Consider the following 24,026-nt stretch of genomic DNA (forward strand, 5'->3'; position numbering starts at 1 on the left):
TTTTAATGCCCAGATTCTTGTTGTATTTATTATTTATTTAAAAGAATTTATCTTTCATTTTCTCGCAGTTCAGGGCGCTCAAGTAAAAGACACTGAAGCCAACATTCAGTCACTATCCGACTGAACCAGTTAACGGGTTAAACTTATCTGCTAACTTGGCCGAGATAGTCAGTGATCAAATAGGTGTCCTACTTATCCAGCTCAGTAAGCCAGATAAGGCTGAATATCGGCACTTATCTGAGTAAGTTAGCCGATAAATAGCTCCACCCCCCAATCACCCCCGCCCTTCCCTTTGCTCATGTGTCTATTTAGCCTGATAAACTGTTAGTCGGGTTAAGTGGGACCACTAATGGAGGTCGATTCAGACCGCACCACTTAGCTGACTAAGGCCTAGATTCATCAAATTGCTATAAACTGCAAGGAAATGTGGCGCGTTAGTGGCTATGACAAAAAAGGGGCTTGGTTAGGCAAATTTCTTAAATACCGCATTGTGTAGGTAAATTTCGTAACTTGCGATAAAATCTTGTGTCCCAAGACAAAATATTGCGGTGTGTGATGTATTAGCATGTTGTGCATCCAAACTAGGAGATACACGCAAAACTGGTTGGCACATGCCGCGTGGGTTTTAAAAACCAACCAAGTATGCACATATTTCCGGCTATGCATACATGTGAAAAAATATAGAAAAAAGGGCGTGCCATAGGCATGTGGGGGGGAGGCCAATAGATGTGCGTGTATATACTTACATGCACAGGTGTGCAACAGAGACCCCTGCCTCATAACTTTACTACTACTATGGATGGTGTGTAAGTAATAAAAGAAAAAACCTAGGATAGTCAGTAGTAGGGCAAAGGGCCACCGGCACCATTTTGCTTACTGGCAGCCGATGGCCCAAAAGCAGGAGATTGCTCCCTGGTCCACCAGGGACTTTTGGCGAGTCTTGGGGGGAGGGGGGTCAGGAGGGTGGGGGGTTATAGTTAATTAAATTTGAAGGGATGGGGTGGGGTTTTGTTTTGGTTTGGGGTTTTTTTGCACGAAAGAGAACGATAAAAGTTTTCTGATCCGGGGAGTGGACCAAAATGGCCCTCCCCAGACTCGAAAACGAAACGGGGACAAAAAAAATTGTATGCACACCTCCTAATTTGCTCCATAAGACACACATACGCCCGGGAACAGAGCCGGTTTAGCACACCTTTTTAAAAATTTTCCCCCTCTGAATCCTAGGTGCGTCTTATGGTCAGGTGCATCTTATGGAGCGAAAAATACGGTATGTAATTAGGCTTCTACCCAGCCCGAACATTCCTGAACTTTTAAGGGGCTAAGAAGTGTTGGGGGAGGATAAATAATTTCTTGTCAAAAGTAAACTGAAAGACTTTGATGGCCCCAAACATTTACAGGTTTAGCCCAAGGGCAGTGTTGTTTTCCCCACCCACATTCAGGTTATTCCCCTTAAAGAGACAGGGAATAATGGACTGGCAGTGATTGCAAAGTCTCTAGGCCCTTTAACTGCTGCACCTTCAAGGGACTGACTTAGATGGGACATGACCCTACTGCTGGGGTTGGGAGCCTGAAGGGACACAGGCTCCTGAGGCTTACCCAAAGCTATGCCACTGGCCCCAAGGGATATTCAAACAAATTAGAATTTTCTTATAGCCTTCTCCCAATCTGTGTCTATTAATGTTATCCTGGAGTTCTTTCAGCTGCTCCTTGTTTGACATGTTTTGACCTTTGCTTCACATTCACTTCATACAGCAGAAACAAGCTTGATTCTTCATCCAGGAGTATTCCAGGTGATTAGACATCTTTAACTAAGGTGTATTTTAGACCCCCAGAGAGGTCCCATAGGTCATTTCTTGATATATCTGTAACAGTGCCACTTGGTATTCTGGTGCAGTGAGATATCAGAATCAAAACAAGGTTGGATTGGGACAATTCTTTGGTAGAGACTTCCAAGGTACCACTGGGCATTACAGAAAGTTGTATTAGTGGTTCTGTAGGAAAGACTTTTACCTCTTAGACAGTGATGAATAGATTCCTCTGTGTGGTAGTAGAGAGCACTGTACTGCTGAGAGTGGGTGAAGCATTAAGCTTGGGATAATGTGGACGTTAAAAATTCTGTGGACCTTTTTTCAGGAGTTAGGGCCTGATTCATCAAAGTATTTTCTCATAGACAGAAAATGGGGGGAAAAAAAGCATCAGTGAATCAGGCCCTCAGGGTGTTGTGGATAAATCTCAACATAGATGGTGCAGTATTGGTGTATCAGAATTATCTTGCCAGAAACTCTTTTCCCCTTTATTCATTGTAGTTACCTTTTATTTTATTTATTTATTTTAGAACTTTTTTATACTGGCATTAGTGGGCACATCATGCCGGTTCACATTCAACAAAAAGATGGGAAAATACATAGAACAGGGCTTGGGTTGGGATCAAAAGGAATGAGGAGGCCAAGGTGCAGTGTTGCCAGGTTTTCATGAAAGAACAAGCACTTTTCCCAAAAAAAACAAGCCCAAAACAAGCCCAAAACACGTGAAGTTGAAACTTTTTTTATTTCTTATAACATTGAACACTTGAAATACTTTTGTAATGCACACATAATGGCTGACTTTATTGTAATAAATTGTAGCTCTCACAGTTAACTAAAACAAGTGTGACAATTGATATCAGCCAGTTCTTCATTGTCTGTAAGGTCAGCATTGTCACGATACATATTTTCATTGAATCGCTTCAGCATATTACTACCTGGCACGAAGCTGGTACAGCAAATACCCTGGCGTCTCATGCCATAACGTACTTGCAATATTGCCGAAAGAGTTGCATTTGCCATACGGTTTCTTGTCTTGGACTTTATTAAATTTACTTGAGAGAATACTCTTTCAACATCTGCGTTACTCAGAGGCAGTGCTAAAAGTGAAAGTTTCCATGTCACATTTCTTACCTGTAGTCAGCTGGTATAGACAAGCTTTTTTTGCCAAAATAAGGATCTTTTTTGTAAAGGTGATCTGCTGCAGGGAGAAGAAATGAGGGAAAAAATAGATGAAATCAAGTGGAGTAGAACAAATTAAAAAATACCTGCCTCTCTCACACCTTCCCTCCTCTGAGCACATTTCTGGCCCCCACATCATCATCATCATTCCCCTCTCCCCATCGAGCACATTTCTGGCCCCCACATCATCATCATTCCCCTCTCCCCATCAAGCACATTTCTGGCCCCCACATCATCATCATTCCCCTCTCCCCATCGAGCACAGTTCTGGCCCCCACATAATCATCATTCCCCTCTCCCCATCAAGCACATTTCTGGCCCCCACATAATCATCATTCCCCTCTCCCCATCAAGCACATTTCTGGCCCCCACATCATCATCATTCCCCTCTCCCCATCGAGCACATTTCTGGCCCCCACATAATCATCATTCCCCTCTCCCCATCGAGCACAGTTCTGGCCCCCACATCATCATCATTCCCCTCTCCCCATCGAGCACATTTCTGGCCCCCACATCATCATCATCATTCCCCTCTCCCCATGGAGCACAGTTCTGGCCCCCACATCATCATCATTCCCCTCTCCCCATCGAGCACAGTTCTGGCCCCCACATAATCATCATTCCCCTCTCCCCATCGAGCACAGTTCTGGCCCCCACATAATCATTCCCCCCTCCTGATACCTGGCTGTAGCTGCAGTCTGATTCCTTTGATGTTGCTGCTCTGAGCTCTAATGCCGTGCTGCCCGCCTTCCCGTCCACGTGCGATGCAGTGCTGGATGGAGGACGCGGTACTCAGCTGGCTGGGTCTGCTGCGCTGCCTGCGCTCTGCCCACAAAACGTGCTCTCCTCACATCGGGACCGGGTGTGGCGTGCATTAAAAGCTCTGTCTGCTCACTCTGATTGGCTCTTACTGCTGCAATATAGGGATAGGATGCGCCTGCTAAGGACACAGGCTTCATCGTAGCAGCAGCCAATCAGTGTAACATGATTCAGACTTCAGCGCACAGGTCCCGCCCAACAAGCCCAAAAAAACGCGACCGAAAGAAAAAATAAGCCCAATTAAAAGCAACCCGCGAGTCGGAAAAAAAAAACCGCGAATGACTTCAAAAAGAAGCCCAATCTCGCGGTAAATAAGCGAGGTTGGCAACACTGCCAAGGTGGAAAAATAGAGGAACAACCGGTCAATAAACTTGCCGGAAACAGGCATATCAGTAAAAAATTAACAATGTGGGTAGCAGCAGGCATAGAACAAAAAAGCTATATACAGGGTTCGGTAATGCACGATGGCTTGCATAAAAGTGCAATGCAAATGTGCAAGACGTGCATCAAGTGCATTGCAAGGCTCATGGCAGTGCATAGTTTAGTGTTGTCTCAGAACATTGACGTGTTGCATTCCTTTGATACCCTCTGTGAACACCTGCATATAATGTCCCAAGCATATCCAGACTGCAGCCTTGTCTGTGCCAGAAGCACACGTGCCTTACTATATCGCAGCTGGGATTTTTACATTCCCAGAAAGTTTTAGGATGAAGCAAATCTCGGTTCTGTGCAAGGCGGAGGAGAATATTAAAGGAGGAGGGACCAGCACACTTGGCCCATTGGACTTGACCTTCCATATGTATATGTGTCCTTCCCAGAGTGTGTAAGACAGTTGCAGTCATTCATACCTAGAAAAGTGAATACGCAATCATGTGTAAAGCATTAGCTGACATACAGGTAATACTTAGGGCTGGTGATGGTATGTTTGTTGGTAGGTCTGCATGTAATCTAAATGCAGTAAAAATCGCTTAATTCCTGAATGAGGTTGCCTCAGTCATTAGTAGTAATTTAAATATTAATAGGCTTTCCTTGTACTGATATTGTTAATTGATCTTATGTTGGATTGCCTTTTAAAGTAAAGTGTTGCCAAGCAAAACTAAGCTGAATACCCAGTGCTGAATATACCCTGGTTTTATTTGACAGTAATATCTTTAATACATTAAAATGTATTTCACTCCTCCTTCCAAATTCCCATTCCATTATGTAACATCATTTATCTCAGTTTCTGGCCGGCTATTCACTTGGTGTAGATATGCCTAAATGCTGAATACTCATTTAAATGCATTAGGTAATAGTGAACTGTCCTCTGCCCCTTCCTCTGCATTCTTCTCCTCTACCTCCCATTAAGTTTGCACTTGAAAATATGTAGCTTGATGGGATGCAAAACAAAAGCTAGGAAAAATATAGTTGTTACAACTTCTAAAGTAAACTGCAACTGCCTCCACCCTTTGGTTAATGGTATCGGAGATATTAAGCTCTGTTTAATCAATGAAAGAAATGCATTCCTTTATTTTTTATGCTCCGTCACCTTAAGCCTTCATTCACATCTACCTGGGTTTCTAATTCATGTTTCTCCTCCCATCCTCTGATTGAGACTCAGATCATGGTCCTTCCTGGAACAGTGGTTCTCAGTCTGGTCCTCTGGACTCATCCCGCCAGTCTGGTTTTTAAGATACCCGCAGTGAATATGCAAGAGATGCAGTGTTGTCGTATGCACTGCTTCCAGTATGGATATTCTGAAAAACCAGACTGAATGGGGAAGATAAGACGGTGGAGGGGGGCCCGAGAACCAAATTGAGAACTACTGCCGTAGAACACAAGTATGCTTCTGAAGGAACGGCAGCATAACCCCAAATATTTGTAGTGGGTAACTTCCAACTGTATCTACTAAGTCACTTAGTAGGTTTTTCAGCCTCCTCAGCTTGGACAAACCTAAGGTTTAGGAACTTGCTCTGGGAATCTAATCTGGGTCTGCACTGTTAATGGGCCATTGAGTGTGCCGAGAGATGGTCTTTTCTAACTGACAGATCATAGATTTTGAGCTTTGGCATGAAGTGAAATCTTAGGAAATTATATTTCAGAAGTCTTACTGAGCAGGCTAAAGGAAAAGCATCTGTCTAAAACGACTATATATTTTTTAAAAATCTATTTTAAGAACATAACTTACTATACTGGGTCAGACCAAGGGTCCATCAAGCCCAGCGTCCTGTCTCCAACAGTGGCCAGGTTAAATTTTGGGTTGGGGCCATCCCACTTGTTTGGTGCCATTGTTGTGCACTGCCATACTGGAGACTTGGATTTAGTTCCTGAGCTTGATTCCCTCTCCTTGACTAGAAATCCAAGTTATGTTCCCTAGCAACATGACTCTGTGTTAATCTCTTAGTAACATGACTCTTTGTCCCTTTTAATCTCCTGCTCTCTGGAAGAGCCTATTATTATTTGTTCTGTTGATCCCAGTTCTTGTATCCCTTGTTTGATGTAATGCATTCTTACATGCTTGTTCTCGTTTTGCTGTAAACCGAAGTGATATGTACTTTTTTACATGAATATCGGTATATAAAAGTGCTCAATAAATAAATAAATAGAAAAGGCAATGTTCATAGCCCTGTCTATCTCACAGTGGTGACGTCTGATATCCAAGGAACCCTGTTTCATCCGGCCCAGCATCCTGTCTCTGATTAGCCAATCTGGGTCACAAGTACCCAGCAGATCCCAAAGAGAAGCTCCATTCCTTGTTGCTTGCTCCCAGGCATCGGCAGTGGCTTTCCCAAATCTACCTGGCTAATAATTCTTTATGGACATTTTTTCCTCTAGAAACTTCAAAACTCCTTTTAAGCCCAGCTGTTCTAGATACCTTGACCATATCCTTCAGCAACAAATTCCATAGTTTGGTTGTGCATGGAATGACAAAATATTTTTTCCAATTTGTTTTAAATCTGCTACTTGTTAGTTTCATGGTATATCCCTCAAGTACTGTTCGAAAAGGTAAATAACCTTTCCCTATGTATCTGTTCTGCTCCACTCGTGAGTTTATAAACCTCCATCATATCCCATCTCGGTCACCTCTTCTCTAAGCTGAAGAGTCCTAAACTGTTGCCTTGCTTTATACAGGAGCCATTCCATTCCCTTTATCATTTTTGTAACCCTTTTCTGTATCTTTTCTACTTTCATTTTATCTTTTTTGAATCTTTCCTCATAAAAGGCCCTAATTACTAAACATTTTTCCTATAGTCACAAAATACGAAAAAACCTTTAGTACATCTGGCCCAAAATGTGGTGAAGGTGAAAACAGCACACAATTAATTAATCAAATGGTGAATATGTTATATAGAATCAACTGTAGCCCCTGTTTCAGTAATTAGCCTGGAAAGTAGGGGGTCACACTGGGTTCATGAGTTAAATTCACTGTCAGTCCCACAACCCCAGGTGGTTCGGATTCTTCTGATGGGGGAGAGGATTAGTCCTCCAAGGCCCAAGGTGTCAGATATGACTCTCTCTCTCTCTCTCTCTCTCTCTCTTTTTCTCTCCTGAGGAGTTTTCTCTTCAGTGTATGTCGAAGAGATGTGAATGCCAAACAAATACTTTGGACTCCCAGAATGGATGTCCAAACAAAACCTTACTGTAGCAATTCTTCCAAGCAATTCTAAGTCACTCTGCACACCAGCTCTTGACACAGCCAATTGATATCCCAGTTCTCCAACTTTCCTTTATCTATGCAAGTGTCCCTCAGCAGATGGGGCCTGGGATAAAACTCACCCTCCAGAGCATAGAAAGTAAGCCTTGCCAGATGGACACTATTGGCAGAAATCCCTTTCCAAAATACTGGCAGTCAAACAGGATATCAAACACTGCATGGCTCCCAAATATTCCACTTCTTCCCAAGGTGAAGACTCCAGCTGCAGGTCTCTAGGTGTAACAAGAAAGTCTTACTCACAGTTCTCCTTTTTGGGTAACAAATGGGATCTGTTGGATGAAAATCCAGGCAGCAGAGAACAATCAGTTCTTCCTTCTGTCCTAACCCTAGGGCAGAAAGAATGGCAGCAAAAATGTTCTTCCAAGATCCACAGGAAAGCAAAGACCTTACACAAACGTCCAAAACTAGATCTCTTTTGCAGCAGGTCAATACTGGCTACTAACCACAGATTGGGAGCTGAAGAGGGCCGAGTCTTCCCTAATCTGGCCACCCCAGAAAAGGGACTTCCCCATTATCCCTTCCTGGGACAAGAACCAGGGGTCTTGCAAGAAACTCCAAAAATCAGCAAAATCCCAGGAACACTAGAGACAACCCAACCAGACAGGTGATGTTCTGAAAGGAGTTAAGCCTCCTACCTATCTTGGATCACAGACTATAAGGCTTAATCCTGGGAATAGGCAAAACCACAAACCATAAATAAACTGGAATGTTGGGAGAGCACCAACCAGGTGTAGCAGGAAAGGATCCTGTAGCAGGGACCTGCTCTCCAGGTGATGCATTGTCCTTTCGCACTGAGGATATCTCCCCAAGGCCTACTGCCCAGGAGGGAAGGGTTAGATCGGCCATCATAGTTGGTGATTCGATTATTAGGAATGTAGATAGCTGGGTGGCGGTGGGTGTGAAGATCGCCTGGTAACATGCCTACCTGGTGCGAAGGTGGCGGACCTCACGCGTCACCTAGATAGGATTTTAGACAGTGCTGGGGAGGAGCCGGCTGTCGTGGTACATGTGGGCACCAAGGACATAGGAAAATGTGGGAGGGAGGTTCTGGAAGCCAAATTTAGGCTCTTAGGTAGAAAGCTTAAATCCAGAACCTCCAGGGTAGCATTCTCTGAAATGCTCCCTGTTCCACGCGCAGGTCACCAGAGACAGGCAGAGCTCCAGAGTCTCAATGCGAGGATGAGACGATGGTGCAAGGAAGAGGGATTCAGTTTTGTTAGGAACTGGGGAACCTTTTGGGGAAGGGGAAGTCTCTTCCGAAGGGATGGGCTCCACCTTAACCAGGGTGGAACCAGACTGCTGGCACTAACCTTTAAAAAGGAGATAGAACAGCTTTTAAACTAGAACAAAGGGGAAAGCTGACAGTCGCTCAGCAGCACATGGTTCGGAGAGAGGTATCTTTAAAGGATACTAATGATGCATTAGAATTAGGGCATCCCGACAGTGAGGTTCCAATAATTAGAAAAGTAGTTCAAGTGCCTGTAACTAAAAACTCACCTGAGCTAAAAAATTCAAACTTATCCCTATCAATTAAAAAGCAGAATGAAAATACAAACAAAAAACAAACTTTGAAATGTTTGTATGCTAATGCCAGAAGTCTAAGAAGTAAGATGGGAGAATTAGAATGTATAGCAGTAAATGATAACATAGACTTAATTGGCATCTCAGAGACATGGTGGAAAGAGGATAACCAATGGGACAGTGCTATACCGGGGTACAAATTATATCGCAATGACAGAGAGGACACTCGGGAGGAGGTGTGGCACTTTATGTCCAGGATGGCATAGAGTCCAACAGGATAAACATCCTGCATGAGACTAAATACAAAATTGAATCTTTATGGGTAGAAATCCCTTGTGTGTCGGGGAAGACTATAGTGATAGGGGTATACTACCGTCCACCTGGTCAAGATGGTGAGACGGACAGTGAAATGCTAAGAGAAATTAGGGAAGCTAACCAAATTGGTAGTGTAGTAATAATGGGAGACTTCAATTACCCCAATATAGACTGGGTAAATGTATCGTCGGGTCACGCTAGAGAGATAACATTCCTGGATGGAATAAATGATAGCTTTATGGAGCAATTGGTTCAGGAACCGACGAGAGAGGGAGAAATTTTAGATCTAATTCTCAGTGGAGCACAGGACTTGGTGAGAGAGGTAACGGTGGTGGGGCCACTTGGCAATAGTGATCATAATATGATCAAATTTGATTTAATGACTGGAAAAGGAACAGTGTGCAAATCCAAGGCTCTCGTGCTAAACTTTCAAAAGGGAAACTTTGATAAAATGAGAAAAATTGTTAGAAAAAATCTGAAAGGAGCAGCTACAAAAGTAAAAAATGTCCAAGAGGCATGGTCATTGTTAAAAAAATACCATTCTAGAAGCACAGTCCAAATGTATTCCACACATTAAGAAAGGTGGAAAGAAGGCAAAACGATTACCGGCATGGTTAAAAGGGGAGGTGAAAGAAGCTATTTTAGCCAAAAGATCTTCATTCAAAAATTGGAAGAAGGATCCAACAGAAGAAAATAGGATAAAGCATAAACATTGGCAAGTTAAATGTAAGACACTGATAAGACAGGCTAAGAGAGAATTTGAAAAGAAGTTGGCTGTAGAGGCAAAAACTCACAGTAAAAACTTTTTAAAATATATCCGAAGCAGAAAGCCTGTGAGGGAGTCAGTTGGACCATTAGATGATCGAGGGGTTAAAGGGGCACTTAGAGAAGATAAGGCCATCGCGGAAAGATTAAATGATTTCTTTGCTTCGGTGTTTACTGAAGAGGAAGTTGGGGAGGTACCCGTAATGGAGAAGGTTTTCATGGGTAATGATTCAGATGGACTGAATCAAATCACGGTGAACCTAGAAGATGTGGTAGGCCTGATTGACAAACTGAAGAGTAGTAAATCACCTGGACCGGATGGTATACACCCCAGAGTTCTGAAGAACTAAAAAATGAAATTTCAGACCTATTAGTAAAAATTTGTAATTTATCATTAAAATCATCCATTGTACCTGAAGACTGGAGGATAGCAAATGTAACCCCAATATTTAAGAAGGGCTCCAGGGGCGATCCGGGAAACTACAGACCGGTTAGCCTGACTTCAGTGCCAGGAAAAATAGTGGAAAGTGTTCTAAACATCAAAATCACAGAACATATAGAAAGACATGGTTTAATGGAACAAAGTCAGCATGGCTTTACCCAGGGCAAGTGTTGCCTCACAAATCTGCTTCACTTTTTTGAAGGAGTTAATAAACATGTGGATAAAGGTGAACCGGTAGATATAGTATACTTGGATTTTCAGAAGGCGTTTGACAAAGTTCCTCATGAGAGGCTTCTAGGAAAAGTAAAAAGTCATGGGATAGGTGGCGATGTCCTTTCGTGGATTGCAAACTGGCTAAAAGACAGATAACAGAGAGTAGGATTAAATGGGCAATTTTCTCAGTGGAAGGGAGTGGACAGTGGAGTGCCTCAGGGATCTGTATTGGGACCCTTACTTTTCAATATATTTATAAATGATCTGGAAAGAAATACGACGAGTGAGATAATCAAATTTGCAGTTGACACAAAATTGTTCAGAGTAGTTAAATCACAAGCAGATTGTGATAAATTGCAGGAAGACCTTGTGAGATTGGAAAATTGGGCATCCAAGCAGATGAAATTTAATGTGGATAAGTGCAAGGTGATGCATATAGGGAAAAATAACCCATGCTATAATTACACAACGTTGGGTTCCATATTAGGTGCTACAACCCAAGAAAGAGATCTAGGTGTCATAGTGGATAACACATTGAAATCGTCGGTACAGTGTGCTGCGGCAGTCAAAAAAAGCAAACAGAATGTTGGGAATTATTAGAAAGGGAATGGTGAATAAAACAAAAAATGTCATAATGCCTCTGTATCACTCCATGGTGAGACCGCACCTTGAATACTGTGTACAATTCTGGTCGCCGCATCTCAAAAAAGATATAATTGCGATGGAGAAGGTACAGAGAAGGGCTACCAAAATGATAAGGGGAATGGAACAGCTCCCCTATGAGGAAAGACTAAAGAGGTTAGGACTTTTCAGCTTGGAGAAGAGACGACTGAGGAGGGATATGATAGAGGTGTTTAAAATCATGAGAGGTCTAGAACGGGTAGATGTGAATCGGTTATTTACTCTTTCGGATAGTAGAAAGACTAGGGGGCACTCCATGAAGTTAGCATGGAGCACATTTAAAACTAATCGGAGAAAGTTCTTTTTTACTCAACGCACAATTAAACTCTGGAATTTGTTGCCAGAGGATGTGGTTAGTGCAGTTAGTATTAGAGATGTGAATCGGAACCAGAATCGGTTCGGATTTCAGTTCCGATTCACATCTCTAGTTAGTACAGATGTGTTTAAAAAAGGATTGGATAAGTTCTTAGACGAGAAATCCATTACCTGCTATTAAGTTCACTTAGAGAATAGCCACTGCCATTAGCAATGGTAACATGGAATAGTCTTAGTTTTTGGGTACTTGCCAGGTTCTTATGGCCTGGATTGGCCACTGCTGGAAACAGGATGCTGGGCTTGATGGACCCTTGGTCTGACCCAGTATGGCATTTTCTTATGTTCTTATGTTCCTGCTTCCTCACAACTCCAAATAAAATCATCATTGCCACACCGATCTATGACTCAGCCTGCTTTTATAAAGGCGGGGGATGGGGGTGGGGGGCTGACCATGCCAGCAGCCTCACTAGAGGTCTAGAGGTGCAGTTCCGGAAATGGTACACAACTTGCTCCTCTGCCTAAATCCTAGCAAAGGGTCTGAAACTAGGGGCTAAAGGATCACCACACTCAATAGTGTATACTTTAGGGAATACCTTTGTTTTTAATTGTTCAGTAATCCACTCAAACAAGTAAATTCCCATCTTATCCTGTGCATCCCTTTGCCATTAATCATTTGTTTTCCCCAATGTAATTTTTATGGAAGAGGAAAAAGATCAAGATATCAATGCATTTCATTTGTATTCGCAGTAAATGAGGTAGATAGAAGGACAGCTTCCTCCTGTTATCCCTTCCTCTAATAATATCAAACCTAGAATAAGCGCCAGAATAATTTCCGTTTTTATGGACTCACCCTGCTAATATATAAGGGTATGAACATTCTCATACTGTTACTGTCAGGGGGGCTAAATAACATTTGTTCAAAAAAGATTATTTACTCATATAGTTTCACTTAATGGATGGTAAAACTTTTAATCCTCATGGTATAGTTGGTCCATAGCTTTTCACCATTAGAGACAAATAATCATATCTGCAAACCGAAATTACTTTGATGGTTATAGTATTCTCTGAACATTTGAAAACCTTTTGCGTATTCAACAGACTGTTGTTCATCAAATGTTAAGAAGTCTAGGCCAGAGGTAATCAGTAAGCCTTGACTTGGGCGTGATGCAGTGATGAAGCTGAGTGCCTTAGAATGCGCCTTGGGTACATGGTAAATTCAGTTTTCCCATATATCTATTTGTGTGGTCATAAAACAACCAGATTTTGTAGGGATAAAAAAACTTGAGGGTGAACATAAACCTGTGCCATGTTTTCTGGCCAATTATGAAGCAGATGTCTTAGGTACAACAGTGTAGTTTCATTTTGTTTATGCTGTTAAATTTGTTTTGTTGTTAACTATGACTTCCTTATCAGAGTGTTGACTCTTCATATATGTGTTTGGAGCGTTCAGAGGATGATCTTCTGTTTTTGAAATAGATTCTGTGGTATTATTGACATCTGTATCATGGTTAGGAATTTTAAACAAAAAACAAGAAATTCCACCTGGAACTAAAGAAGCACATGTGCCAGGATGTGTCTGTAGATCAAAAAAAAAAAAAATCCCCACCTCATCAGAATCCTCATGTCCACCCGGACATATCCTGAAGTTAATGCTTACCTTTTTGTCCAATCTGTCCAATTTGATTTGCTTTAGTTGAATATCACTGGATGTGGTGGAGTGGTTGAGGTGTACCTTTAAAATTAGTCATTGAATAAGATTTTGGTCAGAGATTCAAGATGGCATTTAGTAAATGGTTTTACTGCATGGTCAAATGATGACATCCCAGGGAATGCTTTTTTTATGAGGGATTGTGTCGGAGCTAAATTGTGTTAATTTACAAAGCTGTGTGGGGAAAACAACACAGTGACTTACGCTATTCATGATTTCCAATCTTGTAATTCAGTGCAAAATAAAGCAAAATACGCTGAGAATTTTTGGACAATTCTCATAAACCTTTCCTTCACTCTTCTTTGTCCATGCAACCTAAATTATTTGTTAATATTTGGTTGTCAGTTAAGAGCGGTTTGGCCTTTTCCAAATGCTGGGCAATCAATTTGTCATTTAGTACTTTTCTATGTAGCTGTTTGGTCATATGAATATTTTTTTGAGACTAGTTGAAAAATCAGTGTAGTCATCTGAGGAGAATGTATAATGAGATGGGAAATGGAAGGGAAAAGTCAGTTATCTATGAATGCCTGAGATAACTTTTTCAGAGGAAAGGAACAAGAAGTCATGGGGTAGATTCAGGAACAAGAAAACATGTGCATGCAAATCTTCAATATCTTATTTGTAAAGAAGACCATCATAGTATACCACCCTGTGGTATTTGAACTTAATATTAGTTTAATATTTATACCAGCCCAGGATCACTTATAATCATCGGTCCTAAAACTCCCTGTTAATATGTATTTTCCAAGCTTAAATGTTCGAATGTAAACCGGTATGATGTCCCCCACTAATACCGGTATATAAAAGTTTTTAAATAAATAAATAAATAAATAAATAAATAAAATGGTAGATGTCCGAATAAAACATTTTTTTTGTAATTTTTAGAAATGCTTCTCACGCATATTTAAACATGACAATTCAAAAACCCAATATAAAAGAACCCAAACATGTACTCCCTTTAGTCAATCCAGCAGGAAAGCTGGATATTGAAGATTTGCATGCACACGTTTTCTTGTCTTAGGCCATTACATTGTATGCATTTGTGCTGGACTATTTTTGAGAAGATTCAGGAACAACATTAGAAAATATTTATTTTCAGAAAGGATCGATACATAGAACAGCCTCCTAGAGGATGTGATAGAGACAAAAACAGAAATAGAATTTAAGAAAACATGGGATAAGCACAGAGTTGCAAAGAGGCGAGGAAAAAACCAGAGATCAGCTTGGAGACTGACATTGCACTAGCAATGTGACTGTATGGGACTTGATGTCATCATGTGCCATCATATTCTTAGTTTCTATGAAACATGCCCAATTCTTGACAGAATATACTGTGTAGTTGGTCTGTTAAAAGGTTCCCTGCTTTTTCTGGAAAGACACTTCACTGTGCTAGGTGAAAAACTAGTAGGATCTGAAAGGTAGAAGGCGATAGGCACCTCTCAGCAACAAGCACCCTAGGCAACTACCCAGCATGCCCTACTGAAAGGGCCAGCACTGTGCATGCATTGCTGTCCCCAGGAGAGAGAACAGATGGGTTCTCCCTCTGCCTTAGATGAGGAGGCTTCATCTTTGTCTCTGTTTTCATGTGTGTTCCACATCAGTGCCCATGCCAGAATGGCACGGACATTAATGAAGCTCTGGGTGGCTAGTGTACATTTTACTTGCTGAAAAAGAAAAGAATTTCAAGGTCATGGCATCATGATATGTGAATTTGGGAGGCGAGAGACTTGAAGAAATGGGATAGATGATGCTTGGAATAACCTACTAGCAGAGAGCATTATTATTATTATTAGTTTTATATTCCCGTTTTAGTAATAAACAAAAATAAGGCAGAATTTGCAATTAACATAGTATTGAGATTCAGCATAGGAAAACCCATTTGTGAATGGTTTCAAGACCCAGTTGTGTCCTTGTTGTGTATAACACAGTCCCTTGGTGGGAGTTCAGAAAATTGAGCTGAAGATGTGGGTTGTAGAGGAAGGCCCAGCCGAAAAGCCATGCCTTAGCTTTTTTTTTTCCTGAAGTTAAGGTAGCATGGACCTAGGCACAGGTTTCATATTACTTTGTTACAAATGAATAGGGTATAACAGCTGAAATTGTAGAGTCTTGTGCAGGACAATCTGGCAGCGGTCAACGGAGGAGAGGAAGAAGAGCCATTTCAGCAGACCAAATTTCTTTCAAGGGCATACATGGGAAGAGAGATGTGCCAGGGGCCTGTTTATTTAAGCATTTGAAGACAAAGCAGAGAGCTTAAAATTTTATCCTGCTTTCTTCTAGGAGCCAGTGAAACTGATGTTGAATAGACTTGATATGATCAGTTGCTTTTGCAACTACCAAAATTCTGATGGCAGTACTTTGTAGGAACTAGAGGTGCTTCAGACTGTATTGTGAGATGCTGTTGTGCAGGGAATTTCAGTAATAGAGTCAACTAATGATTAACACATGGATTATGGTAGCAAGATTGTGTTAAGGAAATTATGTAATTGGCAGAATTGACACAGATACATGAAGGAGGAACTTACAAATTTCAAGATGCAGGTTTCCATTTTGAGATATTGATCGAGTTGAACTCCTAGGACTCGTACTAACTCCTTAGGATGTAAAGTCATACCTGGTAGTGAGAGAAGCGATTGTAGGGAGTGACCTTGGTGTCTGAGCCAGAGGAGTTCCGACTTAGATGGGTTTAGGCTGAGTTTGTGATTACTAAGCCTTTGGGCTACTGCTGTCAGACAGTTATTGATATTGGTATTTAATGAAATTTGTTCAGATCCTATTTTGATGTCGATCCCATTTGGATGTCATCGGCAAATAGGAGGCATTCAATTTTGAAGGACTGGATGAGGTCACACATAGGAAATATACAGATGTTGAAAAGTAACAGGAAAAGGACTGAGCCCTGAGGCACTCCACAAGTGAGTTCTGTAGGGCAGATCAGTTTGTTGGCCCATGTAACCAACTGTGTTCTGTTAGCAACTAATGATTGAAACCACTTTAGGGCAGTGCCATCAATGCCAGTAACCTTTAGGTGCTGGATCAGGAGATAGTGATCAACTGTATTGAAGGCAATCGGAGATGAAGTTGAATAATGAGGAAGTCACCACCTTGATTCACATAGAAGTGGATAGTGTTTGTGATGACCAATAGAACCAATTCTGTTCCATGGCTTTTCCTGAACCCAAATTGGTAGTGGTGTAAGATATTATACACCTCTAGAAAAACTAAGAGTTAGAAGTAAACTACTTATTCTACCATCTAGGATAAGAAGAGGCGGCTAGAGAATGAGTACTAGTTATTGTTTATTATAGGATCAGTGCCAGGTGTTTTTTAGGATGAGCTTGATAACAGTGAGCTGGGTAGTGAGCCTTGGGTTAGAATGGAATTTATTATATTTGTTAGTCAGGTTGCTAGGTCATGTTTCAGATTACAGAGGAATCTTAGAGTTCACAGACTGGCTGATTTGATTAAGAATTTTTTCCACTTCTAGCAGAGTGATTGTCCTGAAGTCAGACAATTTGCTTATGTGATTGTTGCATTCATGAGATGTTTAGCACCAGGGATGAAAGAGCCAGAGGAGGTGGAGGAAAGAAAGGCAAAACAAATAGCTTGTATTTTTTCAGTAAAGAGTTTGGAGAGTTTTTGTAAAAGGTCAAAAAGTTTCCTTGGGTGTGTCTTGGGTGGTTCATAGATAGTTCTAGTTCAGGGGTGGCTAACTCCAGTCCTCGAGGGCAACAAACAGGCCAGGTTTTCAGGTTAACCACAGTGAATATGCATGAGATAGATTTGCATACATTGGAGGCAGAGCATGCAGATCTATCTCATGTATATTCAATGTGGATATCCTGAAAACCTGGCCTGTTTGTGGCCCTCGAGGACCGGAGTTTGCTACCTGTGTTCTAGTTGTTTGGAAATGTAGTCTGTTTTTGGCTTGCTGGATAGCTGCTTTGTATTTTTTTGGTGTGCTCTTTTCAGAGACAAATGTTGATATCAGTTTTTTGTTTCTGCTGTGCCCATTCAAATTGTTAAGGTTGTTGTTTTATGAGAACTTCATGGAATCATAGAGAATTCATGGGAGTTCTGGTAAGATTAGATTTGAGAGTTCTCATTTGCAGTAGAGAATTCATCATTCCATTCTTGGTCTAGAAGTTCTGGTGGGACAGAGGTGGTAGTTGTTGTGGGTATATTGATGAGATTGCTTGGGTTTTCACTTGTAACACAGGCTAGATTCCTGATGGAAGGTTTGATGTAAGAACACTGATTTTGGAATGGGATGGTGGCCTGGACAAGTTTATGATTTAACCAAGAAATGGTGTTTGAATCAGAGTCAATCTTGGTGCTGGTAGGTTGGAAAATTAAGTCGAGATTGTGACCATATCTATGTGTAGGGACCTTGATTAGTTGGATGAGGCAAAGGTCATCCATGTTGTGCTGGAAGTTAGCATGGCCTTTGATAGGGGACTGCATGATAGTTGAAATCTCCTTGAAGCAGCAAGTTGTGGGTATTGGTAGCGACGTCACATAGGAATTTAAAACGTGTAAGGAAGGTGTCAGGGTAGCTTAGGTGAGTGGTAGATAAAAAGGATTTTAGATCCCTCATTACCTTGGAGCTTTGTTGCTGGCGATCAGATTTTCCTATCTGTTTAGTAATCATCAGATCCATGGCCAGTGAGTGTTTGAAGATGACAGCAATTCCTCCTCCACAGCTGATGAGTTGGGGGTGTGGTGAATTTGGTAGCCAGGTGAGCAGAGCTAAGTGAGAGTAATAGTGTCACTTTCTCCTATCCAGGTCTCAGTGATATATATAGGATATGGAGTTGATAATTCTTTAGTTAGGTCCTAAATGAGGTGCGATTTGCTATTTGCAGAGTGAACATTAAGAAGGCCTAGTTGAAGGGATGGAGGAATGATTTGTTTGGGTTAGGTAGAGATCTTGGGTTGCAGGGAGCTAGGGAGAAGATACCTTATATGGATTGGCTTTCGTGATAAATCCATATCACCTGTGCACTATAGATAGAGTAGTTTTTCTGAAGCACATTGTGGTGATGTATTATGGCCTTTCACTTCATTTCTCAGGGTCTGAGAGAGGCACCAAGTTGTCAGGTGGAGGGTTTTTTTTTTTTCTTTTTTTTCCCCTTAGAGTGTGTGTTTGTGGGGGGAGTGTTCCTATGTGGAATAACTATATTATTTTTAATAACTCTAAATAATTCCTTTGTTTACCATAAATTTGAGTGATAAATTGACTTATGATCTTGGAAGAATATTTAAGAAAGGCAGATCCTGGAGTGGGTGAGTGAGGATTAGGGTAGGAGGGATTAAAGTCCAGACAGCAGGAACATGAGAAAAGCAAGCCCTACCTAGGCTTCTTCAAGGGAGAGAGAAAACTTACAGCTGTAGCACTGCTCATTGAAATCCAACTGCCATTTGGCTAGGCTGTTGAGCCTAGCCAAATGGCAGTTGGATTTACATACAAAACCAGGGCCCTGCCTCTATTCAGAGGATGCCCCAGCTATGTGATTGCTGTAGAAACTGTTGGTTAGACACTTCTTCTGAGGCTGCATACACTTAAAGGTAGATTTTAAAAACCTTACGCGTGCAAAATGGCCACATATGCGTGTAAGTGGGCTGCACGGGAGCTACACAAATTTTAAATAGCTGGGAAGTGCGTGCCCAGAAAAAGTAGGTAGAAAAGGGGTGTTCCAGAGGTGAGGCCAGCACTGATGCACATAACTCCAAATTTTCCTCAGCTGGTGTGTGGCACTTTGCTACAGCTCCTTGTTAGGCATAGAAATCCAGTGAATGAGAGAGAGAGAGAGAGAGAGAGAGTCTTTGTAAGGCTCAGTCTGACTCTATATATGGACCATTGTAAGGAGGCACTTTGATTCAAGGTGAGTTTTCGGGAGGTGAGTTGGGGTTGGGGAGGTGGTGCTACAAACACATTGAGAGGTATCCATTGTAAAATTGACATCATTAAAGAATTTCAAACCTTATAAGTGATGAAAAAGAGTTGATTTGTACAATGCAGCTAGCAGACTGCAGTTTACAAATCTCCTCTTTTTAGAATTTTCATCACTTATAAGGTCAAAAAATGTTTAATGATGTCATTTTTACTATGGATACCTCTGAATGCTATCTGTAACACCACCCCTTGACCCCAACCCACCTCCTGAAAACTCACCCCGAATCAAAGTGCCTCCTTACAATGGTCCATATATATAGAGTATCAGACTGAGCCTTACAAAGTCTCTCTCTCTCTCTCCCTCTCTCTCATTCCTAATCCTATGCCTTTTAAGGAGCTGTAGCAAAGTGTTGTGTGTAATATATGTGCAGACATATGCACATAGGTTATAAAATAGCACATATTTTTGTGTGCAGCAAGAAACACGCATTTATGGGTGCACGCACAGCCCTTTTAAAATCTACCCTTTAGTTTCTTACAATCAGTTAGTATGTTTATTAGCTCTGGTTTATACAGAAATTTGTGCTTTTATACATAATGGGGATAAATCTGGTGCTTGATATGCTGATTAATGAAGATTGGATGTTAGATGGGTCTAAACTACTAAACCACGTTTTAATTATGTCTGGAATATTCACTCCTCAAGAATAAAATGGGATGAGAAGTACTTTGCAGGCAATAAATGAAATCTCCTTTTCTTGCAAACAGGTGAAGACATATATTTAGCTCTATAGCTTTTACAATGTATTTTGTAGTGCTTTTAGAGTCTGGTCCACTTTTAATATACTTACACTGTCATGAAATATTGTGAATGAATGTCAGTAAGTCAAACTGCAGTAATGAGGGCACAAGGGATAATTTTTCAGGAGCAATTTCAGAATACTTTTAAATTTAATTGTATCATATTGTAGACATTCCTCTTCATGTACAGTAAAGTTGACACACTTTCAGATGATAGGTCTGGAATGTTAGGTCTGCAAAAAAAATAATTTAGGTAGATAGCTAAGAGGCCCAGAAGTGCACTTGGATTACCAGATGGCATCTCACTCTTGTCAGTGGTCCAGAAATAGTCCAGCAGCATAACATGGAAAGCCGGACATCTTGGGTCCACAGCAAGGCAAAGCTATGGCTTCTTATACTGCCTAATTAACTGTGTTGGGTTTCATGATCGGGGATTACTTAAAATGCCTGAACCTCATCCAATTAATAAGCAAATGGGAAGGAACACTTGCCCCAACGAGTGACTGTCAATAAGCTTAAGTTTATTTTACACTAGGGGGGCCATGTGTCATTTTCCATGGCGCCTGGGTAATCAGTAGCCAAGGGAGCTACACCACCAGTTGTCAGTTTGTGAACAAACATTGGCAAATCATTACAGAATGGTCAACAGTAAGATACCCTCGCTAATTCATTCAAGCCACTTGCTGTCTCTCATCACTTTCCCTGAGCATTTTTTTTTGCTTCCATTTTAGGTCATCAAGGATCCTCCTCCTCCACCACCCCCTGCGCCGAAAGAGGTACGTGAGCACATTCTACTGGCTGCAACTTATTATTAACTACTGACAAACTGAATCACATCGTAGATTATGTTATTAGGCAGTACTTTTGTACCTGTTGATAATGCCCAGAGCTTGTATGTTTTTGAGGATTTTTGGCAAAGCTTAGAGCCAGACAACAAATGGGAGAGGAGGGATCAGGAGGGAGGGAGTAAGCTGCTGGCAGTACCTCCTTCCCTCTGCTGCCTGTAGCTGCAGCAGCCCAGCTGTTTCCACTTCTGAGAAACAGAAGTTCTGCCTATATCTTTAAATGCTGTTGTTCACAAGGTATACTTCATATGTAGAACAGTATCCGGCACTTCTAAACCTCTGTCGTCATTAAAGAGAAAGCTTGATGTAAGAAAATCAAAACCACTTGTAAACCTTTTTAAAGGTATCTTCCTGTATGGAATTAGCTCTGTTTTGTTATATTCTTGCATGATTTCTGTGCTTACTTTAAAAATTTTGTGTAGTAACATAAATAGTAGTTTTGGAATACTGAATAAATAGATTAAGGAAGATTAATTCTTTAAAATGTCTCCTTTGCCAAGTAAAGGGTAGTAAAGCAGCAAATATATTTAGCCAAACATACCTGCCTTAATTTAACTCTTTCAGATATCAACAGGGGAAAGGCTATTAGCAGAGAACTTCACATGATATTACCACAGTATTAGGCTTTGGTTACAATTTTGTATGCTACCTGTACCTTACATTTGTGAATGAGCTCAAGGGAATTTGTAAAAGAACAACAAAATTCAAAAAGAGAACTGAACATTTAATATCTCTGGAGAGATTATAAACATGGAGGATGTTCACTATAGAAAAGTAAAGACTGTTATCATGTATATAATTATGTATCAATATTTTTTAGGTTTATACTTAGATTTATTGGAAAGAACCAGTGAGCTTATGTTGAACCGATCAATGTTTGGAATAGCCTACTATCAAATCAAATTCAGGCACATTTGATAACATAATTTAAAAATAAATAATTATTATTTTGCTGATAACATTTGTGAGAACAGGGATACATGAAGACCATAATGGACATCGGGGGGTAGATTTTATAATTTTGCAGGAGGGCGTACTTTTGTTCGCGCACCAGGCGCCCCCTCCCCGCTCCTTTTACGAAGCCCCGGGACTTACGCGCGTCCCAGGGCTGCGCGCGCGCCGGCGGCCTATGCAAAATAGGCACGCCGGCGCGCATGGCATTTAAAATCCGGCCCGGGATGTCTAGCACACTTGAAGGAAAGTTGAGCTTGATGGGTAAACATCTTTGTCAGTCTAAAAGTTATATAAGTAGGTATGGACAACATTGGCATTAAATACCTTTGCTTAAAAATGAGGCAACATTGAAATTCCTAATGCCTGTTACTGTACTTAGACATTAATAAAGATAATGTTTCAGAGCCATAAAGATCAAACTTGATTAGAAGTTTTAATTTACCTGAAAAAGACTTTTAGTTGCAGCTTTCAAAATGTTTATACCAGTTGTCCTATATAAGGAAAACAAGACACGTTTCCAGATCTCAGGGTATGGGCCAGAATATCAGCATTCCTGGGTTCTGGTCATGGCTCTGTTAGAGATTCCGAGTTACCTTGACCACATCACTTTTACTTCCTTGTGCATCGGTCAATTCAGTTACAGTTGGGTAATAACAAGTAACAGAATTGTAACTTTTTTCCTCTCACATTTTTCCAAAGCTGTCAAACTGTGTGCAAGCACAGAATTTATGTGCTGGGTTATCGGCTCGAAATAAAGCTACAGGGAGTCTTGAGAAAATATGGGATTCAAACAGGGCATATTAGGACCCTAAGCTAAAAATTTTATATAATGTAAATATAATATGTTAGCACTGGCGGTCCTCACACATGGGTGACATCATCTGATGGAGTCCAGCACAAAAAACGTACATCAAGGTTTCTAGAACGTTGAATGAGCTGCTCGGAGCTCGCTCCGCATCATTATACCACGCATCCATGCAGGGTCCTCTCAGGCTCTTCTTTTCTTGGGAGTCCAGTATCTTGCAGTGAAGTAGTCTTTCAAACATTTTCTCCTTATCTGAATAGTTTTCTGATAATTTTTGCTGCTATTTTTGCAATCAGGATTGTGCAGTCGATGCGGGGTCCTTCCTGTTCTCCCTCTCAGTCAGGTTTTTTGGTGTTTTGGTAAGTTTCCTTTCACAGTCGACCCCTGGGGTGGAGGTGTGCTGGCTGCCTGCCAGCCATCGATGGCTTCCACTATCGATTTTGACATCACATCCCTTTTCTTTTGCAACGACATGTCATCAGTGGGATTTAAGCAATGTATTCAATGTATGAGGCCTATATCTATCACGGATCCCCATGATAGATGTGTCATCTGCCTTGGGGTATCACATGACATCTGGGGTTGTGGCAAGTGTGCACAAATGATTCCAAAAGGATGGTAGGAGTGGTTGGACAAGATGGAACAGCTCTTCTGGCTTGGGAAGACTGATACATTGGCATCAGAAGCATAGTCATCAAGGGAACATGGAGCCGCACCAATGGCCATTGAGCTATTGACATTGGTGTGGTTATTGGCTCCGTCGACATCGAGGGCTTCCAGGGATGCTGAAGATAGGCCATCACCTATCCAGGTCGAAGGCATCGGGTTTGTCTTCTTCGGTCTTGGCACTGGGGAAGGGCTGATCCAAGCATTAATGAAAGCCAAAGAAGCATCGGTATCAGTCCCCTTTGATACACGGTGCTGGGCATGGTGATACTCCAGCCTCGGCTATGATGCTTCTAGAGCTACCCCGTAGTGAGGAGCATCAGTGCTCCATGGTTCTTAGGGGTTCTTCTCGGCCTCCACTGGTCCCAGTATTTACCACCCATCCTCCTCTCAGTTCCAAAGAGGATGTGGCCATGCCTCCTGCATCCTAGTCAGTCTTCACATCGGCGATTTTTGAGGAGGAGCTAGAGAAGCAAGTGAGGCAGGCCATGGAGAGGGAACTGCAGGGCCTCAGCATCGGAATACTGATGACATTGGAACCTACGCCATCTACCCTTGAGCCATTGCTCAAATTCCTACACATGCTCATCAGAGTGCTATTGACA

At 41.5% G+C, this 24,026-nt stretch overlaps 1 protein-coding gene across 1 annotated transcript in view; it reads left to right on the top strand.

The window, feature by feature from the left end:
• Positions 1-24,026, top strand: part of ANTXR2 (ANTXR cell adhesion molecule 2) — a 374,917-nt gene that overhangs the window by 214,630 nt on the left and 136,261 nt on the right. The window contains exon 13 of the mRNA XM_029600240.1: positions 20,883-20,927. Coding sequence (XP_029456100.1) covers positions 20,883-20,927 — 45 coding nt within the window. The remainder of the gene's footprint in view (positions 1-20,882; positions 20,928-24,026) is intronic.

This window comes from Rhinatrema bivittatum, chromosome 1 (assembly GCF_901001135.1).
Source record: "Rhinatrema bivittatum chromosome 1, aRhiBiv1.1, whole genome shotgun sequence".
Taxonomy (NCBI): domain Eukaryota; kingdom Metazoa; phylum Chordata; class Amphibia; order Gymnophiona; family Rhinatrematidae; genus Rhinatrema; species Rhinatrema bivittatum.